Below are 26,990 nucleotides of genomic sequence, written 5' to 3' on the forward strand. Positions count from 1 at the left end.
ACATATTTGTTGCTTAGTCTATCTCATCATCTCTTTGAAGTATGAACTAATTTATAATTGTTTACTTACTTAGATTTGTGGACATATAGTGGAACTAATAATGTTGTCCAAAAGATAAATCCTTATGAACCTTTAAAGAGCTTGCGTTTGGTTCAATTCTCTACCTTAAGACTAAGGGGGCGCTTGGTTCGCACGGAGTAAAGGGTATGGAATCAAGAAAGGGATAGAAGGGAAATGCAAAGTAATTCCGTTTGATATCATTTGTTATTTGGGTGATATTCTCCTTTTTCCACCAGTCCTGTCACTGTCGCCCCATTCTCGTCGCTGCAACAGCCACCTCCCTTTCTCATCGCCGTCACAGCCACCCCCTTTTTCATTGCCACCTCTGCTTCCCCCCATTCTCGTCCCTACTGTCTCCTGCTATCTTCTTTATTGTTCCACCACCTCTGTTAGAAGGTTGGTTGTTAAGGTCAAATTTGAACATTAAAACTCCATATCTGGAATTTTCATGGTTGAATTTGACCATATAATACCATAATTGATGATACAGAAAGGTTGATTTCTATTTTTCTTTACTATTGCTTTTTCGAAATTTTAGGGTTTGTAGGTTTTTTTTTCGGGTGGTTGGAGTGTTGTTTAGGGTAATTGGTTCTTTTTGCTGGGACTGGTTTTAGGGGGTTCTTTGGAAAGCTTCCAGCGGATTAGGGTGGTTAGGTGGGAATGTTTGATCTCTTCCTTATGTGCATGCTTGTAAAGTTTGTCTATCTTCTACATTAACCTTCCATCTTGTGGTTAGGTGGGAATGCTTGATCCACCAAGAGAAGAAGTGCGAAATGCCATACTGGCATGTATGACTGCAGGAATACGGGTCATAGTTGTAACGGGGGACAATAAGGTATTTTCAATTTTCTTATTCATATTATTTGTCTCCCCCAAAAAAGAAACAAGAAGTAAAAAGAAAAAGATGAAGTCAAAAGAAGAAAATGAGAAAAAGAAAAGGCGGCTGTTTGATTTATTACATGTCACAGGTTTCTAATTTTGGTTTTGTAATTTGACTATCAACCTTAGGCAACTGCTGAATCATTATGCCGCAAGATAGGAGCTTTTGATCACCTTCGAGATTTTGTTGGGCACTCTTTTACAGCATCTGAATTTGAAGAACTTCCAGCTTTGCAGAAGACAATAGCATTGCAACGTATGGCTCTCTTTACAAGGTACAAATAAATTTTTCAGATGGCTGTCAAATCTTTGGGGAATTTATAAATGTGTAATGTGACACTATTGTTTGATCTATGTGTCCTTGTTCCCTTTCTTGCTCTAAAATAGATTTATTGTTTGAAAGTAATTCTAAGCTTTGCACTACTCACTAATTAGTAGAAAGCTCTGTCGATTCAGACATATGGGAAATCTTGAAAGGCTGAATGTTGAAGTTTAATTAAGCAAATTGATGCTTCTTGTCAAAGTGTCCATTTTGTATTTTAACACTTTCTTTAGTGTTATTTTTCTATTTTTTATGTATATTTTTGCGTGAAAGTTTCCCCTTACTCTATTCGCCTTGCAATTCTAAATAATCTGACATCCTTACATGACATTTTTAGGGTTGAACCTTCTCACAAGAGAATGCTGGTTGAAGCCTTGCAAAATCAAAATGAAGTGGTAAGATATTCTTGAATGGTACATGCTTCCTTTGTTTCTTTTTACTTGCAGCACTTTAACTTTTGCATTATTCGCACGTTTTACTTATACTAGCTTTGATGGTTTATAGCTTAGAAAAATTATAATCTTGTGAGGTCTTGTTAGATTTGCCATAACAATATGACATGAGCAGTAGGTGATATCGTAGTAGTTAGGGCTTCCCCTAGAGACCTTGCAGTTTGGGGTTTTATATATATTCTTGGCTTTTAGATTTGGATGGCCAAATTTCTCATTTTAATTCTCACAAATTCTATATGTAAGTGCTAAATGACATAACGCAACAGTTTATGGTGCAAAAATTACTAAGCACCCCCTTTAAATTTTTATTTCTCTTTTGTTTAATATTCTCCCCCACCATTCTTCATTTATTTCTCTTGTTGTGGGATGAGTCTTAATGAGCTAGTTTTATTTGTGAGGGAAGGCTCTAATCTCTTATGCCTTAGAGGGTCACATACATCTGCAACAAGGAGATACAATCCTTGGTTATTATCAGGATTTAATAATAATTTATTTGAGAGACTTTTACAGAGGAGAGGATAAGGATATTAGAGAACACTAAGCTTTCTTGTGCCATCAAAGATGGGAGTTTTAATAGGATTCTTGGAAAAGGGTCTCCTATCTTACCTAATTGCTCCCTGTTTTATGGTTGGTGTGTGTGTGTGTGTGGGCGCGCCCACGCCTCTATGGCCATTAATTATTCATGAAGAATTTGGTAATACTGGTTGATTACCCATAAAAAATTATCCAAAGATCTGATAGTGGCTCTACCAGAGTTGCCCCTATTTTCTAACATCAACATCATTACAATGCCTCTAGAGATGCTCTTGTCCTAGGCAATATGAGGCATTTGACGCATACTATGTGGTTATAGTGTTGTACTATTGTTTTTATTTCCGTAAAAATTTAAATTTTATACCATAAAGTATATTGAAGGAACGGTAAGGTCACGTGGGCTGTGTAGATAGAGGATTGGTGTGGAAAATGTGGATGAAGCCCTTGATACATTCAGGACAACTCATCCTATATATCTAGATTTTAGGGTTTTTCCCTCCCCCTCTCTTCCTTCACAAACTAATGTGTGAATGTGTGTGCAAGTATATGGATATGCGTGTGCCTGTGTCTTTTTTTGGGTTCTTGAAGATTTTTCATTTTTATTTCTTTTAGAAAAAAAATGTGAGCAATGAAAAACTTAAATCATCAATCTCCAGCGACCATAATTAGTTTCATGCAATACTTATCTGTACTTTCTTAATTATTTACATTTTATTTTACCACAATATATCTTGAAGGAATGGTAAGGTCGATCGGTAGTGGAAAATGTGGGCAAATCCTTTGATGCATTCTTGACAACTAATCCTATATATCTAGGTTCTATGGTCTCCCCCCCTCCCACCCACTTGTAAATATATGTGTGAATGTGTGCGTCCACCCTGTATCTCTGTGGGTTCTTGCAGAATTTTGTTCTACAAAAAATGTGTAGCAGTGAAGAACTTAAATCATCAGTTTCAGCAACCAGTATTATAAGTTCCAAGCTCATCTAATGTAATTTATTTTTGCATTGTTCTTGTAATTTTGTTTCAGGTTGCAATGACTGGTGATGGAGTCAATGATGCTCCTGCATTAAAGAAAGCCGACATAGGAATTTCTATGGGTTCTGGAACCGCTGTTGCTAAGGTAAGCCACATCTGTTACCTGCATTACCATCCTGCCTGAAATTTTATAAATTCATATACAAAATATTGTGAAATGTATTCTTGCAGAAATTCCTTTCTGTTCTGTCCAGTTGTATAGAAATAGGGCATGCATCTTATCTTTTCGGGAGCGTAAGACCGTTGGAAAATGCGTCATCAGAGATCTTTGTGTCTTCTGTTACTTCCATAGAACAAAGACTGTCGTTAATGACAAAGTTTTCCCTACCCAGTATTTATGATCAACACTCTGTCAAACTTAGTCGACCCCACTTATGGGGTTAAGGCTCTGATGGATTGATTCTGTCAAATTTGGAAAATGATTGTCAGCAAAGCGTTTGAAAACCTTTTAAGACTGAAGAATTCCTTCCTTATTTTTGGTGGGTGCAACAGAAATTTTCGTTTTCCTGCATATTGTGTGTTGTCTCTTTGCCACTGCATGCTGCTCACTCCTGTTGAAATTGCTTCATTTTTTGTGGCTCATGAATTGGCTAAGTATTGAAATATAAAAGCAACAAAGAAATAGTGTTGCTCTAGTGCTTCAAAGATTGTTTTGTGATGCTTGAATGAGAGCACAAGCCTTTGTATGGATGAATTTCTTAAATGAGCCCCGTGACTATTATTGCTATATTGTTACTGTTGATTGAATGTTCATTAAAAATAAATGCCATGCCCAAAATCTTTATGGAAGGCTGCCGAGGTTGCCTATGAGATCCCCCTTTGTCGCCACTATGCCCACTCATTGAGGCTGACACAAGGGACTTAGAGTCGGACCATGACATTCGACTTTCCTTTCATTCCTTTTAATTTTATTTTATTTTAATTATGAAATTAGGGGTGGGGGGAGTATTTCATTCAACCATTGATACCTTGCAGAAGAGAATGAGTTATAATATAAATTACTAGATGAATAACTGTATTTCCCATCCTTTTCGCATGAGTACATGACTAACAGAGAGTAAATTAAGATTCTCAACTGCGGAGAAGATGTCATCTTAGACAACACCCATAGAGTATATATAACTCTAAGATGTCTCCTTTATATCTTTTGAATTGGACCCAAATCTCTTCTTTCCAATCAGATAGATTCCATGCCACGCATCAGCATTGCCTTTAAGACAAAAGCTGCATCCCTTCCTCCTGCTTCTTTCGTTGAGCACACTCATCCAGCTTGGAAGATAAATTGCATTACACAACCTTTTTTCCTCTTTTTGATGGATACTTCTTGAGTAAAGGTGGATCTGGGGTCACCCCTCTTGAGTATTGATTTCTCAACGCTTTATTCTTGTGGATTTGAGTGTTAAATATAATCATATGCTCCAATTACTTATGCAGTTTTCATAGATCTCATTCAATGTATCTTTCAAATATCCTCTGGCCTTCACAGTTGATTGTTTGACATATTTTCAGTTAGATGTTGGTGTGATCTAGTAATTGGCTTTATGTTTTTTTTTTTTTTTTTTTTTTTGGTTATTTATTTATTTGTTAATATTTAATTCAAGTCAACATTTTATTAAGTGTTTATCTACTTTCCCAATGCAGAGTGCATCGGACATGGTTTTGGCTGATGACAATTTTGCCACTATTGTTGCGGTATTTTTTCTTTTTCCTATTTGATTTATAATAACTAAACAATAACTAAATCACTGTGATTTAGCTTTTCATTGCTAATGCTGAATCAATTACAGGCTGTTGCTGAGGGGAGGGCTATATATAATAACACAAAGCAGTTCATCAGATACATGATCTCTTCAAATATTGGTGAAGTAGTGTGTATATTTGTAGCAGCCGTACTTGGAATCCCTGACACCCTTGTGCCTGTGAGTCTATAACTGATAAGCATTTAATGTTCTTTTGTTAATTGTGCTGATAATTGTCCTGAAAGCGTAATTGATATTATTCTATCAATCTTTTCGTTCTCTGTCAAATTGAGTCAAATTATTATTTTTTTTTTGACGTTTTAATTACAATGAAATTAATTGAATGCCTCATTAAACTTTATGAACTTATTTCTTGGTAAAGTGGCAACAAAAGGGTCTACATGAAACAACTTTGTTATTTTAAGGGCAAGGGTGCATACATTTTACCTCATCCATCTGACGCAAATTAGGCATTGTGCTTATGTTAATGTTAATCAAGATCATGCTCCACTTTGGAAATGAAGATTTGGGGACAAGTTTCTTCTAGGGATGCATTATATACATTTTGGTGTTTATGCCTTCAAAATATTAGATCAAAGACAATTTGGGACTGTTTTGTTGGCTTGCTTGTGGGCCAACCCTGCTAGCAGTCTTGGGTGGGATGCTGTAGGATATTTGCTCGGAGTATTTATATTTGATAAATCATAGTAGGGTATTTTGCTTGGAGTATATATATTTGATAAACCATAGTGAGATATTTTGCTTGGAGTATATATATTTTATAGACCATAGTAGACTAGTAGTATATTTTGCTCGGAGTATATATATTTTCTAAGCAATTGTAAGACTTTTCTTAATAACTCAAATATCTGACATGGAATTGAAAATAACAAGAATATTACTGGTTTCAAACAGGAGAAAAAGAGGAAAAAAAAAAAAAAACCGAAGAAGCAAGTAATTCATCTAATTCTTACTCTAATTGCTAATCATTTTGTCTCGCTTTAACTAATATGCTAATATTTTATTTTTAGTATACACTTTGTATTTCAATCAGCAATCTCTTTTCTAACAGTTGATGAGTTCATTGATGTGGTTAAATTATAATGGCCCTTTTGAGTTTAATGGGCTTGTTTTGGCTTCTATATTCTAGACTTTGGTTTCCTTTGTTACTTAGTATGACTACTATTGAAAAATTAAGTGCCTTCTTATCCAATTGGAATCAAATTGAAGCCTTTGCAAAGGCCTGTGAAAATTTAATATATTCATTCTGTTGATGACAGTGCTGTTCATTTTCCTGGTTATTGGATTACTGATGAGAATAATTTTGAAATATATAACAATTGATGATGAATGATAGTAATATGTGTGATGTGTTAATTAAAAAAGCTGAAAAATTCTGATTTTTTTTTATTCTTTAGATCAAGATTGTGCTATCTCAATTCTAGTTTTTAATCTTTTTTTAAAATATATTGGATTTTATTTAAATATTTGATATGCAAATTGCACAATTTCTTGCTAAAACATTGGTCTTAATTTTTCTGTTAGTGGGGCTTTGATGGTTGCCGATTATTGAGGACTCTTAGATGCATACGTTGTTATGCACGTTGAATTTAACATCTATTACTTGTTAAATCTCAGGTTCAGCTGCTATGGGTTAATTTAGTTACCGATGGGTTACCTGCAACTGCTATAGGTTTCAACAAACAAGACTCGGATGTGATGAAATCCAAACCCCGTAAGGTAAATGTGCTGGATTAATGATTTAGAAGCTTAGTAAAAATCCTTGTTAATAAATCCTTCGAAACAGAATCCTTGTTAGTGAGTTCCCAAGTTGTTCTATCATTCCTTGGTTGGAAAAGTTTATGTCAAGATTGCTTGGTAGTACCAGTGGTTGTTTATCCATGAATACAAAATAATACTTTGTGACTCTAATGTCACGTAGTAACCGATGTCTAAAACAAGGACTGCAAAGGAACTAAGGATATTAATTATTATACCACAGGCTTGAAGAGGCTGAACTGGTTCCTTTGAGTACTAGGACAAATCCTTTACTTCTTTGCTCTTGACCATTGAGTTTAAAGACCAGTTTAAGCTGACATGATGTAGAGAAAAAATTGGATACATGTTATCCCTGTCCTTTCCACTGAAAAATTTATAGGACATTCAATTCTCAGTTGTTTGAAATCTTTGAATGTCCGTTTATGTGGAAAAAAAAAAAAACTTTCATATATTATCCAGCACTCCAGCCATAATGTTTTATATTGTCAATAATGCATTGCTCTGAAGTGGGTGTATTATATTGTCAAATCTGCAGGTTGGTGAAGCAGTTGTTAGTGGCTGGTTGTTTTTCCGTTATGTAGTCATTGGAGGTAATTTTTTTTCGTCATTTATGCTTACATGTGTTAGTCAACTGTGTATTATGTGTTTGTGCTTCGCTTTCTGCTGTGATCACGGGTGAAGATATTACTTTGCATAAGAAGTTTAATGTTGCCGCATTAACAAGGAAGAATTTGTTTTATCCTTTATGTGATTTAGCAAATTAGCTTACATCCCAATTCTCAAACAAGTAAGATATTGTATTTAACATCTGTTGCATATGAATTATCAGTCACTTCTGATTTACTTTTGAATAAAGTATATGCTTATGGAGTGTATTATTTTATTTGTATTATTTTCGGTTCGGACATTGGGGGTGGGGGGAGGGGGGGGGGGAAGAAGAGTGGAGGTCTGGGTTGATTGTGTAGATATATGGCTTTCGTAACTCTTTTGGAAATTATCTTTTGATTCTTGATATTACTATGGATCAGATAAAGAAGAAATAGTTTCGTAACCTTTTTCCCTTCTATATTTATCGCAGCGTATGTCGGCCTTGCCACTGTTGCGGGTTTCATATGGTGGTTTGTCTATGCTGATACCGGACCCAGGCTTCCGTATAGTGAACTGGTAAGCGTCTTTGATATTAATTATGTTCCCTTGCCGTACAATCTCTCTTGTGGACTCCTAGGCGCTTGGTGAGTCATACCGCCTGGTAAATCAGCTTGGCCAATGTCTGGGTGCAGTGCGGTCCATAAGGCAGTGGCGGAGGGAGGGGGGTACAAGGGGGGACAGCTGTCCCCCCACTTAAAAAAAAAAATCAGGTTTTTCAAAAAAAAAAACATTTTTTAATCATTTTTTTTTCTAACTTGTATTTATATTAAGATTTTTTTTTTTTTTTTGCAATCATTAGTTAGTTAACTACTATATAAAATTCATACTATATTTTCTACAGTTATAATATGGAGTAATTTCTAATTGTTTGAATGATAAAATTTTGTATGTATATATTGGATTATTACTTGAGGTGTATGTTGAAATTTAAATCCCACATTGCTTGAATTAGATTTTACAGAGTATAAAATTATGTTATTCTATTAGAATATAAAGGTTTTTCAGTTGTTAACTTACTAGTTATTTAATTTAAGTTGTTTGATGATTTGATTGTAAAATTATATATGGTAAATTAGTAATTGATTCATGACATGCCAAATGATTCACTTAATTGAAACTAATCTAAGACAATATGAAAACAACTTGATCTTCGAAAATTCCTACTAGAAAGAATGATATCCGAAGGAAATCATCATTTTTTCCGACTACTTAATAACTATTTACATGTCAAGTATTCAACTTCAGCTATTTAATTATTTTTGTGTCAATTTATTTTCCTAACATTTTTGTCACGTCATGCGATGTCTTCCATTGTCCCCCCGGTTTAAAATATCTGGCTCCGCCACTGCCATAAGGTGAGCCTAGGTGCGTGCCTCAGGCTGCCTTTGGCAAGGGTTCTTGCCTGCTTCTTGTTCAGATTTGGAATCTGACATGAAAACAAGAGGAAGAACCAAAACAAATTTGAAATTACAACTTATTGAGGATTTAACGGTCAAATGGCGCAATATCCCTCAATTAATTACATAAATTTCTACTATGAAATAAAAGCCCCAATTATTAGAACAATTTTTGCACTTGTTTATCAATACCCAAACGAATTATAGTAGGATGATGAACAAAGCGAGTAGCAATTACCTGCCGTGAGATGAAAATGAGCATTCTCTCCTTTTTTTTCCTCATTGAAGAAGTTTTATTATAGCTTTCACATGAGGATATACATGGTAGTGCTAATAGCTTCAGTTTCTGTATTATCCAATAAACAATACTTTTTCACTCCATAAAATATCTCATTTTTTTTTTTTCGATTTTTACCCTGTTACTATGTGCAACATAACCAGTTATAATACTCTGGTCTATGTTGTTATTCTTGCTGCTTTCACTTGTGCTCTTTTGTGGGATCATGATGCTGCCTCTTTCCTGTACCAGATGAACTTTGACACCTGTCATATGAGGCAGACAACATATCCATGCAGCATATTTGATGATCAGCATCCATCTACTGTTTCAATGACAGTACTTGTTGTGGTAGAGATGTTCAATGCACTAAATAACCTGAGTGAAAATCAATCTCTTCTGTAAGTATTTAGTTTGACTTAAGTTTATTTTCTATATTTGTTGCTGTTGTACTCATTCTAAATTATATCATGTCATCATGTACATTAGAAATATTATTGCAGTTTTATTCCTTTTCATTCACCATTTTTATTTCTGGTCTTTCAACACCATGAATCTCATTAATAAAATTTGAGGGGGGGGGGGGGGGTGGGGTGGAAAGCAGTCATAAAGAGGGTGATCCGGCACCCCTTCGGAAACAAATGTTACAGATTTCATTCTGATTGTTGTGGAAATTATCAAAAAAGAGGCTTTTGATCATGTATCAAAAGAGACACTGAATACTCAACTCTCCTCATCCTGAAGATATGTTACAGAGTCTTTAAAGATTCTGTTATTGCTTTTCATCCTAATCACCCTCATGAAAACAAAGAACAGATTGTCTGAAAATATATTGTCAAGACTCAAGAGAATGTTAGAGGTTCTAAACTTCTAATTGTTTTCTTATCATGTGGTATTCATAATTCATCTGTTTCTCATATTATCTCCCCTTTTAACTCTACTGGATGCCCAATCATGTGTAACTTTTTTTGGGTGGGAGAGAAAACATAGTTGAAGAAAGGGGGAAAAAAACATCCAGCAATATGGCTTTGTAAATATGGTTTTTGCATTTTTAAAGAATATTCACCCTGACATTATATTAATGTTTAACACATGTATTGTGGTTACTGGATGGTAACTACCCTTGTAATTATTGTCAGACTGTGGACAATTTTATGGTGACTAATCGTTATGATTTGGTTTCTTGTTCAGTGTTATACCTCCCTGGACCAACTTGTGGCTGGTAGGTTCTATCATACTGACCATGCTTCTTCACATACTAATTTTGTATGTTCAACCATTATCAGCTCTGTTCTCTGTAAGTTGGTAACAATTCACTACTGTTATTTCCATCAATTTGTTTGTTCTCTTTGCTGATGCTGCATGTTGTAACCAAGTTTTGCTTAATCTCAGGTGACAGCACTATCTTGGACAGAATGGAAAGTTGTTTTGTATCTATCATTTCCGGTTAGCCATCTAAATTCTCTATAAATGATTTTCAATTGTTCTGAGGTGTTATGTTTTGAGGCTTTTTACCTATCGTCCTTGCCGAGAAAGAGGAGTTGGGGGGGGGGGGGGTGGGGCAGGGATGGAGCTGGAAAAATATGACGCGGGGGGGTGGGGCAGGGATGGAGCTGGAAAAATATGACGCTTCTTCGCCAAATGAAGTTAAACCAACAATTTAGTTTTTATAGTGATAGCAATTTAAATACAGCATTCATTATGCAAGATAGGAGGAATTTTTCTTTCTTTCATTTTTTTTTTTTTTTTGTTATTTTACATGTCTGGGAAAGGGTAAGCCACCATAACATAACATGATGATTCTACTATGTCATTTTACAAAAAATGACACCATAACATGATGATGTGTCATGTTATGATTGGTCAATTTTTGATTATTTTTAAAAACCTAAATGTACTATACATGTATTTGTAATTATAAATACATGTATTTTTTAAAGAATACGTAATTATAGTTTTTAAAAATCTATTTTTATCTTTCTAAAACCATTTTCGAAAATTAAATTATAATTAAAATTTGGAAAATAAAAAAATTATTATTGTTCACCCTTTTCTTCATTCATGATATAAATTAACCACCCTCTGTATAATCTATTCGCAATTCAAACCAAAATTCCGACCAAAAAATTCTGTCCAAACATTGGATTTATTGGGTTTTCAATCTGCCTTCATGATCCATATACAAATTTCGTTTTAGGGTTCGATTGATAATTTTGATTTATGTAAAAATCATGTTGTTTGATAGTTTTGAGAATGAAAATAGCGTGTATTACAATGATTTAAAGCACAAATCTCTCAATTTTTATGAAGACCAATGGATAACGAGGGTGTACTCTACAATTTAGAGTTAGATTTTTTTTTTTTTTTGCAAACTTGTTTGATCCAGAATCGGGATCTGCGTTTTTTTTAATCTGTTTGTGGTTAGGTCATTGCCTGTATTTATTTAGGTCATTACCTAACCCACAAACAAGTTCGAGAAAACTTATTTACATTTATCGGATCAAATAGGGATTTCGGAAAAAAAAAAATGCAAGCACTTCATCTTCCTCTTTATTCTTTGACAAAATTGCACAATTTGAATTCCCATAAATCATATTTTCAAACCATTCAAAGAAGAATTAGTCTTTTGCAAATACTTATAAATGAGAATGTTGTTGAGAACAAAAAACCTAAAATCAAAATTTTTTTTAAAAAAAAAAAAAATATAAACACAATTTGTTTACGAATTTTTATCCCTATTTTATTTCTGATTACAAATTTATCAACAATTAACATTGATTTTGGGAATGAGATGCTATTTAATGACATGATTGATGAACAATTTTAATTTTTTGATTTTAATTATAATTATAAATTCTAAAATTAATTAATATTATAAAAATAGACTTTCATAATTTATAATTATGTATTTCTTAAAAAAAATACATGTATTAAAAAGAATACATACAAAAATAAAATTTTAATACATTAAGGACATTCAAAATAATTCAAAATGAAAATTAAAATACTAAATATAGGCCAATCAGATTTCGCCGCATCAGCAAATTGTGGTGATTGTAGAATTTTCAGGGTAAGCCACCATAATGAAGGGAGTAATTCTCCATCTAATCCATTTCCATTTATACCCACGTATCTGTTAGTAAAGCTACTATTCACTTTTTTTTTAAAGTGATTTAGGGTCTGTTCTTATTTACTGAGTTGAACTGAACTGAATATTTTATGAGAAAGAAATTAGGAAATGAACTGAAAATAAGTTGAAGAGAATAGACCCTTAAACTATTAAAGTTGCCCTGTGTGCACCAATTCTAGTTTTGCGTTAATTAAAGTTAGTGGATTCTCATACAATAGTATGCTTGGTGTACATTTACATATAATGTGCACTGGTTGTGCAAGAGACTGTATTACGTCAACTTTCACTTCTCTGCCAAAATCAATTTGATAATCTCTTTTTAGCTATTTTAATGAATTCTGAAGTGCATTTATACTGGCTGTAGGTAATTTTAATTGATGAACTGCTCAAATTCTTATCCAGAAATTCAAGAGGTATTTTTCTTGTGCCCTGAGTAAACAGTTTAATCTTTTCTAAAATCTTAATTAATGATTGATAGGGTCCAGATTTATTCTCTTTGTGATAATACATGATATGGTTAAGGTGTACTCCGCTTCAAATTAATTGACCATTTAGGTTTCATATAATTTGTCATCTAATAAGTTTGTGAATATATTATGGTTTAAGGTTCCAATACGGTGTTAATTGTTAATTTCTTCAAATCAAGTGAGATCTAGTAAATTGCTTTATATGACAGTAAATTGGAATGGTTGGAGTATTTTTTTTACTCCAAATCTTACACGTTCTTTATTTATAAATTTCTAAACTCTGGTAGTAATATCTGACATAATATGTATATCATGCCGTAGTCATGTACAGTGCCGGGGCTAAAATTGTAAATTATTTATGGGGCCCTGTTCAACTTTTTAAAATGGGGCCTTTTTCTGCTCCCACAATCCCACCCACAAAATTCAACAAAAAAAAGTTAATAAAAATCAGAAAAATGCAATTAAATTAAACAACAAGAAATAATTCAACATACCCAGATATTAAAATTTAACAAAAAGTCGTACCGGGATGAATTCGAAGAGGTTTGTGATGAATTTTTTTCCGATTACTAGCTATAGCCTATACTCACAATAGTTGAAAAGAACTTTGGATTTAAGATTATCTTAAAGATTTCTTTTTTATTTGTAAAATTGAAAGAGTAAATAAAATGCATATATAGGAAAAATTGGGAGATTAACAATGGTTTAATAATTAATTTCATCTTCAAATTGAAGATTTAACCGTTGAAATTATGAACTAATATAGGGAAAAATAATTTTGGGAGATGAAAAATTTTGAAAACTGATTGAATAATTGAAGAAAATGAAGAAGATAATAAAAGAAAGTAAATGAAAAATATAGAGTTTAGAAGATAAAGAGTTTTTTTGGAATTAAATTAGTAGATTGAAAAATTTTGGGGAAAAAAGAAATCTGATTTTTTGGGTGGAGCTTTTGGAAGATTACTAACTACATTCAATGAATTTGAGGAAATCGAAGCCAGTTGCCAGCTCCCCAAGAAATTAGAAAATTGTTTGATGCATGTCTCGAACCCAAAACCTTGTATACACAAGGCAATTGATCTAACCACTACATCAACTGCAATTTCAGGATATTATGCCAAACTTAATTATATATATCTAAATTTTGGGGCCCCTCAAATTTGGGGGCCCTGTTCCGTCGACCACCTTGCTCCGGCCCAGAACCGCCACTGGTCATGTATATGTGTTTGGTTTCAAAAAAAAAAATGTATATGTGTTTGCTTTGTTTATGAATGATATCGGAATGGACAAGTATCACCAAGGCATCTAGATATTTGTTAGTGCAAAGAATGGTTGGCTGGAAATTTGTCTCTTTTATTGTTCACTCCTAACTTATTTTAAAGAAATATCTTTGTTATCTTACATCGATGAAACTCTCACTTGAATCTTTGACTCTCTAAGTAATGAATACTACAATCAGAATCGAAATTTCTTATTTTTATTTCATATATTTCTTATGTCCTTGAAATCTATGGTAGGTTTCACAATTTCTTAGAACTTAATCGGATTTTAATTGCCGAAAAATGAAAGTAATGTAATCATGTAGTTTGCAGAAGCATTTACTCATAGTTTACAAGCATTTTCTTTGTCTACAGGCATAAGGTTAAGGATACGGTTCTGGAAAACTGATTTACTTCCCAAAAGAGAAATGCGTGATAAGTAATTGATGGTGGCTATGAGCCCAAGCACACCATACTTTATTGTGTTACAGAACAATGCTTGCTGTCTGGCCTTCAGCCTACGATTCTTAAACTTTGCTATATGCTTGCACCAAGCTGTCAGATGAGCTGAATGAAAGATATATTCATCTATGAGGGAATTTGAACATTGAAGATATTACAGAACTCTCTTTTTGCGTATACCAGGGCACAATTACAAAGAATTTTGATATCTAAATTTGTATCCTGTTCTTGTAAAGTATGTAGCGTAGGTACTCATACTTGTGCAATTAATCTTGATATGATAACTTACAGTGTACTTTCAATTACTACTGAAGATCAATAAGATAACTGACAAAAATACTGAGGGGGTGTTTGGTTTGTACGGGATAAATGGAATGAAATTAAAGCTAGGAAAGAGGGAAATAAAAGTTAAAACCTTTTATTTAACTAGGGTGGTCGACGCGTGCGATGCGTATAGAGAGACTAGCTTTTGCGGAGAAGTTATATTGGCTTGTGTTTATACCTTTGGTTTGGATGGTACTTTTAATACATACTATTTGAATTATGTGCTTATGTAGTGGCTTTTTAGAAGGTTTTGAAGCCATCAAAATCGACTATTGTTTTTTTAAAAACCCTCTAAATTTTGACAATACAATTCCAGAACTATTATTGTACAATATTTAATTGATTTACATCACTTCATATCTTATTATTATCCCTTCCTGTCATATTTTAACCTAAATATGTTTCTTTATCATGTTAGTGTGCGGTGTTTTAAGTTGAAGCATTTATACAGATTATGTTTGGTGGTAGTGTTTTAGGAGCGATTAGCGTTTTGACTAGTTAAAATACTATTAGGAAAAGTTTGAGAGTGTTTGATAAGGAAGCAATTTTAGTAGCGGTTAACGATAGAGGTAGCTTTTCTCAAACGTTAAAAATAGTAGCGTTTAGAAGTAGCGGGTAGCGTTTGACAAATTTTTATTACTTTGCAATTAATATTTATATGAATTTTAATATATTTAGCATTGCAACCAATATTTTTGCCAAACACTCGTCAAGTATCAACTGTTACTTTGACAGCAAACTTCTACCCACTACTAATTGACAGTTACTCGCTACCTTAATAGCTACTCACTATTCGATCGCTAAAAGTTATCCGCTACCGCTACTTTTTCCAAACAGGGCCTATTACATGGTATGTGTTATACATTATTTCCTCTTAAAATTGCTTTGTTGGTAATTTTATTAAAATCACTAGTACTTTAACAAGTCTTTAACAGCTTGTTTGGATTGAGAGAGATGGAGGGAAGAGGAGGGAAAGAAAGGGATGAGTTTTCCTCCATTTGGATAGCAAAAATGGGAGGTGAGGTAATTGGAAGGAAGAGAAATGGGAGGAAATTATTTCCTTCCACAATTAAGAAACAAATCTTTTCAAATTAGAGATGATTTGGAAGGAAAATTGGACGAATCTTTCCACCACCCTGCACCTACTGTTTGTAACCTCCGCCACATTAATTGCCGCCATATCCAAAATTGAGTTATGGTTCTTCAAAAATCAATTTTCTGGAAAAAAAAAATGGTTTTAACATACGAAAAATCAATTTTTAGAATATGTGTTCTTTTTCTAAAACCAATTTGTTTTGATTTTCAAAAATCAATTTTCAGAAATTTTGGGTTTAATTTTCAAAAATCAATTTTCTAAAAATTTCATTTTGGAAATCAATTAGGAAATGATTTCTAGGTTTTTTTGTTTTTGGAAAATTTATATGTAAGAATTTATATTTCCAGGATTCTATATTTTGCAATTTTTTTATTTCGAAAATTTGAGAATTTCAATTTATACTATCTCACGAACAAAAACATTATGTTTCAAAAATAAAAGAACAAAAACATTAGTTCAGCCATGGGTAAAATTCACAAGAACAAGCAAATTCCCTCACTCTCTCTTCCTTCATTTTCTCTTTTATCCAAATGAGGGATTTGGTTTTCTTCACCCCTCCCATTCCTTCATCTTCCTTCCCCTCCCTTTCCTTCCAAAAATTATATCCAAACACAGTGTAAAAGTTAAGACAATGTCAAAAACACTCCATATCACGCGCAATAAGCGATGGAATATGACTTGCTTGTTGGCTAGATCCTTATCGGTTCGTCCTTAACATACGCGTTTAACTCTTTTACCGGCTGATCCAAATATACGAATTTAGTGCCTAGGTGGTATATGTAAATTCGGCCTATCTCTACCTGTAAAGGCAACATAAACCCATGTGGATTTTGGGTTAGTTAGCCTCCACAGAATCTGCTTCACTGCTTATGTTATTTTAGTTAAGATCAATTATCATTAATTATTATGGAATCATTGACATCATGCAGAAGAATCTTGACCTCAATTTCTCATGAAATAATTTAAGTGGCTGAAAAACATGATTATTGTTGCTGGCAAAATTCCTCCTTTAATTTCCTACCTCGTATTAATGTATGGGTCTTACTTGAGCTACTTAATATAATACATAAAGAATTAAAATTTGTGACTCATATGTTCATAGAACAAACTTTAAGATGTGACAACTATATATTGCTAATATATTATACGGACTATAATATATGTTTGTTTTGGGTGGCACCACTTATTGTAATTGAAATCTGCGTGCATATTAGATATATAATACATTATCTAATTGGACAAATCCCGGTAAGTCAGCCTACCTGATTATATTAAATTTACAAGATTATTGTACATTTCAATTTCTCTGAAGTTTATAGTTGTTGTCAAAGTTGTTTCTTGAGGGTTCTAGATCATATTGTTTAACAATTTTGTACTGCCTACGTATCATTTGTGATTGGTGTGTCTAGGTTATTGCAGTTGTCGGCACGACGCACCTGTACTACAAGCGTAAGAGTTAGTTGTACACATCACAATGGCATCGTGGCACTTATGATGGTTTATATCATTTTCTTAGTATACTTAGATCAGTTTATATATGTATTAGTACAAGTAGCATATGTTGTGTTCTGCATACTCTATTTCAAGTGCATGTTCTTGTCATGACTGAATGCATTAACATCGCTTAATTGCACACAATATATGTGTAGGTTATACATTGTGACAATGTACATTTTTAGAATTGACAATCCTTAAAATGTTCGTAAATTTCAATGTAATAACCATAAAAGAAAGGTTATTATATTTCAATATAATCACCATAAAAGAAATATCACCTATATTATCGTACTAATCTATGAATAAAATCACTGATTAAAAAAAAAAAGGTAAATAGTAAACAAGGTGTATGGATGTTAATGGTTACCGATATAAATTGGATAAATGGGTCGGATTCATAAATCAAGATCGATTGTCTACAATCAGCATATGTTTCTATCAGCCTATTCACTAGGTCCACATAGAGAGCTGCTTTTGGCGGCGTGGACATCTGTCATCAACCCCCACATGGTACCTGCTTCTAATACTCCAAATACCCATCATAACTAACTTTCAATATACACTCTCAAACATTTAAATTACCATTTTTACTCTTATTGGACTTTACTTACTTTATCATCAGAGCGGATTTCCTACAACAAAATCCTACGGGTAGCTCGTCTACGTTGACTATACAAGTACCAAACTAGGCAAGAGACCATTGTCGGCCCAAATACAAGTTCCCTATTCATACAGGACCACGAGGTAATTTAAATTGAACTAATGTTAAATTCTTATCTATCAATTTAAATTAACTAAAGTTAATAATTTCAATTCTTAAATTAATTATTGAACAAAAATGGTTGTCGTTTTGTACACCAATAACTATAAAATTAAAAGATGAATTAAGCTTAAAAGGAACTTTGAAACTTTCTAAGTTCAAAAGGTCTTGTAGTCTTTTGGGTTTGGCAGTTATTAAAAAAATTCTTTTAGTGTGTGGTTAAGGTCATAACCTATAATTACCCTATAATTTGACTCTTAATAACGTATGCAATGACGAAGTTTGAAAAGTTAGGTTGGATTTAACTGAAAAATAGAGAGATTTTGTAGCCACATGCTAACTATGAATTGGGATTACTTTAGCATTAAAAACTCTAATAAGCTTATCATGATGGATAGGTCTAGATGAAGATAATCAAAGTGCTAATGCAAGCGTAAGCTTGTATTTTTATACTACTAGAAAATATCAATAAGCACATTTTCTTTTTTTCTTTTTTTTTTGTTTTTTTTTTTTTTTGTTCAGTTTGGATGCAATGTAACCATATTAATATAGGTTGCTTTCATTTTAATTAAATTATTTTGCATCTTATATATAACTCTCATGTACTCTGGAGTCCTTTCCGATCATAAGTGCAAGCTAGGGTACGCGGTAATTGTCATGAGGAATGTCGATGAATCTAACTAGTTGGCTTGTGCTACTTGACCTTGGCTTAAAAAAAATTATGTAAAATTGAGCTAAGCACAATTGTTTAGCTAGAGTAAAGACCCGTGCGAATATTTCACTTAACATTTAAAAATATAATAATATTATTTTAACTGCAAAGATTTGCAAATACTTCATGTGAATTACATAGATTTATGCATGTTTATAATTAATATATAAGAGTAATGATTTGGTTACAATTTTTGACTTCAGGTTGATTTCTAATTTATGTTTGTCTTGAAAATCTATACTTGAAAAAGTTCTAGACTAACTCAAATAAACCACAACTACACAAGTGTAGTTAGGAGCCGAGAGCCAAATAACTAATCCCAATAACGAAAACTAGGTGTGTGGAGTATTAATTATCTTGTATCCGAGACCCAAGTGTATGTGTGAAAGGTAAGAAAATTCATCACTAAGTCAATATAATTGAGCTTTTGACAAGGAAGGTTATTACATAAAGTTTATGTTAAGAATTGCAAGAAAATTAAGCATTACAAAAGCATCACTTATACTTCTATACAATGTCCCATTTGTAATTTGTTTGCAGCTTACTTTGATTGTTGAAATTCTTTAAGCATGATATTCAAACTTTCAGCTAATAATTGAAGTTATACATACTTAGATAACTTAGGTCATAATAAACTTGAGACATATTTAGTGCTATTATAGTACGACCCGCTTTTTAAACTGGTCAATATAACTTTTGAGCTTATTCTATGATGGGGTAGGTTAAATATTTAAATATTCCTTATAAATCAATGATTATTTTTTAAAAGAAAAAAAGTAAAATCATTAAAACCCCTAAAAAAAGTAAAATCATTAAAATATTAGGTAAAGCATGAATTATTGCATGAACATTTATACTAAGAGTTGTATGTAATTTATTGGTGTTACTAGACATTTTATTTCCTCCAGAGGATCATCAACTAACAACTTGATTCTTTTATATTTTATTTACAAATACAAATATATAATGTACATTATTGACTAATAGATCTACTAAGTTAGTTTGCTAAGATTCTACAAATAGTAAATTTTATGAAGTCCATATTAAATAAAAAATACATACAGATAAGGCTCCTAACCAAAAAATATATGCTTCTTCCGATTCTTTATAGTTTGAACTTACCACTTTGACTCAAGTTATTACACTAGATAAACCATAAACATACATATTAATAAAAGAAAATATTAAATTATATGATTAAAATTTATTTGATTAATTTTTCTCTTTACCTTCTGTAATTTTTTCCTTAATAGCATATCAAAAAAATGTATTGCAGCAACTATAATCTTTCTATATGTCGCTATATAATTTTAATATGAGGCGTAATTTGACTACGTCTCTATCTCTTTTTTCAATACACCCGTCTAGGTCTCTATATAGTCCTCATGTACCCTATATATGTAGCCCTTAGGGCTATGTATAACATGCGCAAATCGGTGTAATTAGTGTGTTTTTGTAATGATTTTCTAAATTTAAACAATTTTCAAGAGTAAATTAAATATTTATATGTAGTCCTTAGGGCTATGTATAGCATTTTCCTTAATTAAATAAACTATTGTAGGAGGAATAAACAATAGAAACTCTTTAACTTTAGTTCAAGAGTTGGCGTCATCAATTCTTCCATACAATTCTCAAGGCCAATATGATTTGCATTTATTTAATTGTACTCTTTTGCCTTTTTGGTTACCACGATTATCGGCCGCCACATAATCATCATAATTAATATAATTCCTATGATTTCGGCGCATAAAAGAAGAAAATTTAAATAAAAATCATACAAAAATTATTTCCCCTTTATTCTTGGATTCTGATTGGATAATGGACACCTGCCATGCAAAGTAGCCACTAGAAATTCATGAAATTTGATTGTAGGAGGTCTGTTCCCCCATTCCTACATGTTTGTGCCTTTGCCTTCTTCAAGGTGCCCCTCATGTCTTTAGTTTGCCTTTTCCAAATCTTATAGGTCGGACCAATTATAAATTTTATTAATAATTTGTGTTTTAAGCTATTTGATTTTTTTTTTTAAAAAAAAAAAAAAAAAAAAAAAAACTAACTACAACTGATTTCAAATAATAAAAAAAAAATTTAAAAATTGAAGATTCTAGAATTTTACAGTAATACTTTCTAATTGCATGGTATCCGTCCTCGGCCTAAAACGGTATTAGAATGTTTTTAAGTCTTGAAAGTGTTCGTTCTTAAAATGTCTAAATGACATACGGTTTGTATTTAATTTCAATGAGACTAGATAAATATGGTATAATTTGTGTGAACAATATGATTTATCACTCACTCTCATCTAGGATTATATATTAACTAATAATTTTATTAAAGATGATTGATAAGGATGTTAATGATTCAGAGCTTAATTGACTCGATATTTATCATCCCTTCACAAACAAGTTCAACTCTAAAACTCATAAATAAGCCAAAAAATTACTTTAACCAATTTCTTTTACAATGTACAAAACAATCTTGAAAACAATAAATTAAAATAACACATAATTAATTGCAAGGTATTGGAGAGAAGTTAAAAATTTAAAAGTAATATATGTACTAAAAAATTTACAATAATGAAAATATTATTTTAAAAAAAAAAATCAAGCTCATTTTAAAAGGGAATTAAAAAATCCCTTGAATTTTTTTTATTTTTTTTTTTGGTGCAACTTGAAAAAATTTATTATTGTATGCTTTAATCGAACTCAACTAGTTACATACAAATAAATGTTATGACTTATGATGAGTACCCTAAGCTCAATCTCAGATCGGCTCGCTAACACATTAATGATGCGTGCCACAAGATGAAGGCATATTTCCTGTGTGATATGTGTTATTTATGTCAAATATATCTATATCTATATTTATACTTAGTATTTAAAAACACAAACTATCATCTCCACATGCCACATGTAATTAAAATTTATTTTTCACCAATGCCACATGTTACCTCCCTTCATTAATTAATCTCCTTTCTTATTATTTTATGAAAGAACTAGCTTTAATTCAATACATGTATGAATGTTCCCTTAAAAAAAATACATATATGAATGTTATTTGATTCATTTTTCCCCAACTTAATATCTCTACAATTACATTCAATTATCACTCATTCTTCTCCTTTATAAACTATTCATTTTCCAATTAAAACATATTATAAAACAAAAGTTACTATTGTACCCCTTATAAACATCCCGTGCATTGTAAGGGTCAGAAGGCTAGTTGTATATAATACACATAAAGTTTAACTATAATCAAGTTGCGCTACTTATTGCAACTTGCTTGGTAGCTTTGTAAAAGAAGACAATGCTTTTTAAGTTGAGACAATATGAGACAAATTACGAATTTTGTCCTCTAGATTTTGGTTACACCAAAACCGATTATCTCCTCTCCAAAAAAAAAAAAAAAACATGGCTGCTGAGCGTTTCCATGAAGGTTTAAGACATAGCTGTGGCGGCAGCGTATAGCTTACTAGCTATTTTTCACCATGCACTCTTTGGGCAACAAAACCGGGTGCATGCATGCTTCAAATACGTCGCTCTATTACCTTCAATGGGCAGCGAAAGGTGTGGGAGAGCATCAGTGCCGGGGCTAAAATTGCAAATTATTTATGGGGCCCTGTTCAACTTTTTAAAATGGGGCCTTTTTCTGCTCCCACAATCCCACCCACAAAATTCAACAAAAAAAAGTTAATAAAAATCAGAAAAATGCAATTAAATTAAACAACAAGAAATAATTCAACATACCCAGATATTAAAATTTAACAAAAAGCCGTACCGTGATGAATCCGAAGAGGTTTGTGATGAATTTTTTTCCGATTACTAGCTATAGCCTATACTCACAATAGTTGAAAAGAACTTTGGATTTAAGATTATCTTAAAGATTTCTTTTTTATTTGTAAAATTGAAAGAGTAAATAAAATGCATATGTAGGAAAAATTGGGAGATTAACAATGGTTTAATAATTAATTTCATCTTCAAATTGAAGATTTAACCGTTGAAATTATGAACTAATATAGGGAAAAATAATTTTGGGAGATGAAAAATTTTGAAAACTGATTGAATAATTGAAGAAAATGAAGAAGATAATAAAAGAAAGTAAATGAAAAATATAGAATTTAGAAGATAAAGAGTTTTTTTGGAATTGAATTAGTAGATTGAAAAATTTTGGGGAAAAAAGAAATCTGATTTTTTGGGTGGAGCTTTTGGAAGACTACTGACTACATTCAATGAATTTGAGGAAATCGAAGCCAGCTGTCAGCTCCCCAAGAAATTAGAAAATTGTTTGATGCATGTCTCGAACCCAAAACCTTGTATACACAAGGCAATTGATCTAACTACTACATCAACTGCAATTTCAGGATATTATGCCAAACTTAATTATATATATCTAAATTTTGGGGCCCCTCAAATTTGGGGGCCCTGTTCCGTCGACCACCTTGCTCCGGCCCAGAACCGCCACTGGAGAGCGTAGCTAAGCTGTAGAGGTGGCGAAATTATTCGAGAAGGTCTGATGGTGGCGTGGGAGGCAAGGTAATAGAATTGTTGCTGGGCTGGCTTGGTTTGCAAGAAAGTTTGTTGGGCCTTGCATGATAGGAATTCCGGGCTTTTGGTGAAAAATAAGTTGAAACCTTTTTGTTGTTGGGCTTTCAAGGGAGCTTATACAATTTGTTTGTTGTCGCTGTTGTGGTAAAACCTTTTACATATCCCTAGTTTCTATAGTCTCACACTTTTACATGACATTTTTATAAATAAACCAATAACTTTATTCAATAGTTTCTATAGTCTACAATAACGAAAAAGTTGTTGATTTATTCACAAAAATGCTTTCATAAGAAACAAATTTTGTTTCTCATAATTTGTTTCTCAATATGAGAAACAAATTTTATTTCTCAATATGAGAAACAAGGAATTTCCTATTTCTACATCTGTTGTATGAATTTGGACTCTCAATATTGCTCCGATTCATTGATGAGATAATGTTTCAACTTTCAATTGTAAACAAAATAATTGAAGACCCAACAAATTTATTTGTTGAGATTCTTATAATCAAGGTCTTATTATATAAATTCATTAGTTTGTCCCTTTTCCTCGAGGTGCTTGATCTTCATTAGTTTATTAACTAATTGTTTATGCTTTTTTTTTTCCATAATTTGTTGATCTGTCCTAATATTACTCCATATGATACGTAGCTATACATATACTTAATTAATTATTTGTGTTTAGAGGATTCCTCATAGTATTAATGATGGATTATCAATGATGCCAGACAAATGAACTTTCATATCTGCCACCTCTTCAATTACTTACAACAGGTGTAAAATAATACCCGCTATTCACCAAAAACATACTCATAAAATAAGCCAGGTGTCCTCAGCTCCTAACTAGCTTAGGACTTATGCGCGTGTAAGGCTAAGACTAAACAAAAAATATCTCAATAGGTAAATGAGTCATATAAATAATTTAAATAGTATTACCAATAAGCAAACGTGATAGGATCATGAATTTGAAATGGAATATACTCATTCTCGTAAAAGAAAAATATATATTATTGGAAAGTATAATGGAGAGGCACAAACAGAACAAAATAATAGGGACACCATAAAAACTTCCATTTCTAGATAAGATTACACCACTTAAATTAGGAAGAAAGAGAGAGTTTTGAGTGGAAGTTCGTTCTCTCGAGTTATCAAAATATGACAGTTACTAGAAGACATACTCTTATTAGTTTTGAGTGGCACACATGTTCCCCACAATCTTTACTTGATGCTTCAAGCCATAACTTTAGATAGAGAAGGACTAAAATTATATTTTATTTATTTAAAGTAAATGTAAACATAACTTTGATTATCTTCTCGCTAAAATTAGTATGTCATTAGACACATTTAATATAATATTAAGGAATCTAAAAGCTAATTAAATGATGATGATTTAAATAAACCCTCATAAAGCACTAACAACTTAATTAGGCTTAATTTTTATCTTGGTTTAGTTGTTGGCATTGTCATTGCACTAAGGCCATAAATTAGAAATTTACAATGCTATCCTACATCATTTAAACAAACTACGTAGTAATTAAATACAAATTTATGTAATTTGTGAAAAAATATTATTGTTATAAGTTATACTCCGTAACTTATAAGTGATGGTTAAGAACTTTTTTAGACAAAGGTAACAAAATTCGTACTCGTATTAGTAAATTTTTCTGTGTATATTTAGAAAGAGCTGCAAAAATAATAATAATAATAAAGTCAGAATTTTATCCCAATCTTACGTATCATCTAATGAGATCCACGTATGAGTATTATATATGTACCAACATTTGAACATGTCATATATTTGTGGGTCAAGATTTTTTTATATGTTGTAAGGATATAGTGTATGTTACCCATGCTTATAGTCATAGGTCGGTTATTGTAAGTTGTAAGTCTTGTAACCTCTCATGGGCAGTGCCGGGGCTAAAATTGTAAATTAATTATGGGGTCCTGTTCAACTTTTTAAAATGGGGCTTTTTTCTGCTCCCACAATCCCACCCACAAAATTCAACAAAAAAAAGTTAAAAAAAATCAGAAAAATGCAATTAAATTAAACAACAAGAAATAATTCAACATACCCAAATATTAAAATTTAACAAAAAGTCGTACCGGGATGAATTCGAAGAGGTTTGTGATGAATTTTTTTCCGATTACTAGCTATAGCCTATACTCACAATAGTTGAAAAGAACTTTGGATTTAAGATTATCTTAAAGATTTCTTTTTTATTTGTAAAATTGAAAGAGTAAATAAAATGCATATATAGGAAAAATTGGGAGATTAACAATGGTTTAATAATTAATTTCATCTTCAAATTGAAGATTTAACCGTTGAAATTCTGAACTAATATAGGGAAAAATAATTTTGGGAGATGAAAAATTTTGAAAACTGATTGAATAATTGAAGAAAATGAAGAAGATAATAAAAGAAAGTAAATGAAAAATATAGAGTTTAGAAGATAAAGAGTTTTTTTTGGAATTGAATTAGTAGATTGTAAAATTTTGGGGAAAAAAAATCTGATTTTTTGGGTGGAGCTTTTGGAAGACTACTGACTACATTCAATGAATTTGAGGAAATCGAAGCCAGCTGTCAGCTCTCCAAGAAATTAGAAAATTGTTTGATGCATGTCTTGAACCTAAAACCTTGTATACACAAGGCAATTGATCTAACCACTACATCAACTGCAATTTCAGGATATTATGCCAAACTTAATTATATATATCTAAATTTTGGGGGCCCTCAAATTTGGGGGCCCTGTTCCGTCGACCACTTGCTCCGGCCCAGAACCGCCACTGCTCATGGGTATGTCTGACTGTCCTTCATATCCTACCAAACTCATACGTCTCTATAGTTTATTGGATTTGCATGAGCCTCTCCTATAAATAGCAACCATGCATCTAGCAAGATTTAGTAAAATATTCACTAACTAGTGTTGATTGGTATATATCTACATGTACTAATGTTTCTTTTACTCAAAATAAATACGTAGTAATTTGTATTTAACGATAAACGAATTTTTATTAATCTGATGGCATTTTTGTAAATATATTGAAAAAGCATGGTCATTTATTCAGTACTTTTGGTGAGCTATTCAATTACTGTTTGCTTTTTGCTTTTACAGTTTGGTGAGGAAATTACACATATATCCCTCAACTAATAAATGAAAAGACGCATATACCCCTCCACTAGTATCTGAAAAGACAATTATACTCCCAGATAAACAAAATTTGTTTATCTAGGAAATTAACTGTGTTAGCTCTATTTCTAGGGGTGTGTATATGGATTTAAGTTTTTAATTTGATGAATAATGGATAATTTTGGGATTCAATTAAGTAGGATAATGATCAAAATTAAATAGAGATCAATAAATCAATAATTATCATCTAACTAATGAATTATTATTATTATTATTATTATTATTATTATTATTATTATTATTATTATTATTATTATTATTATTATTATTATTATTATTATTATTATTAGATGTAAGCCCGTGCGATGCACGGTTTTTAAATATATCATTTTGTATTTTTTTTGTAATTTCTTAATATTTTTTGTTTTTATTTTCTATTCTATTATTTTAACATTAATTTAAGGTAAAATATTTTGTAAAGTTTTAAATTATTCTTA

General features: G+C 31.9%; 1 protein-coding gene across 2 annotated transcripts in view; it reads left to right on the forward strand.

Moving 5' to 3' along the window:
- LOC110729234 (calcium-transporting ATPase 3, endoplasmic reticulum-type-like) overlaps nucleotides 1-14,992 on the forward strand; it is a 43,411-nt gene extending 28,419 nt beyond the window's left edge. For both annotated transcript variants that reach the window (XM_021908949.1, XM_021908948.1), the window contains 14 exons: nucleotides 797-895; nucleotides 1,069-1,214; nucleotides 1,599-1,656; nucleotides 3,277-3,369; nucleotides 4,926-4,976; nucleotides 5,072-5,203; nucleotides 6,662-6,763; nucleotides 7,338-7,392; nucleotides 7,881-7,966; nucleotides 9,377-9,525; nucleotides 10,316-10,421; nucleotides 10,517-10,570; nucleotides 12,619-12,667; nucleotides 14,356-14,992. In XM_021908949.1, the coding sequence (XP_021764641.1) occupies nucleotides 797-895; nucleotides 1,069-1,214; nucleotides 1,599-1,656; nucleotides 3,277-3,369; nucleotides 4,926-4,976; nucleotides 5,072-5,203; nucleotides 6,662-6,763; nucleotides 7,338-7,392; nucleotides 7,881-7,966; nucleotides 9,377-9,525; nucleotides 10,316-10,421; nucleotides 10,517-10,570; nucleotides 12,619-12,667; nucleotides 14,356-14,423 (1,248 nt within the window). In that variant the 3' untranslated portion in view covers nucleotides 14,424-14,992. The remainder of the gene's footprint in view (nucleotides 1-796; nucleotides 896-1,068; nucleotides 1,215-1,598; nucleotides 1,657-3,276; nucleotides 3,370-4,925; nucleotides 4,977-5,071; nucleotides 5,204-6,661; nucleotides 6,764-7,337; nucleotides 7,393-7,880; nucleotides 7,967-9,376; nucleotides 9,526-10,315; nucleotides 10,422-10,516; nucleotides 10,571-12,618; nucleotides 12,668-14,355) is intronic.
- The last annotated feature ends 11,998 nt before the right edge of the window (nucleotides 14,993-26,990 follow it).

This window comes from Chenopodium quinoa, unplaced genomic scaffold (genome assembly GCF_001683475.1).
Source record: "Chenopodium quinoa cultivar QQ74 unplaced genomic scaffold, ASM168347v1, whole genome shotgun sequence".
In the NCBI taxonomy this organism is placed as follows: Eukaryota; Viridiplantae; Streptophyta; class Magnoliopsida; order Caryophyllales; family Amaranthaceae; genus Chenopodium; species Chenopodium quinoa.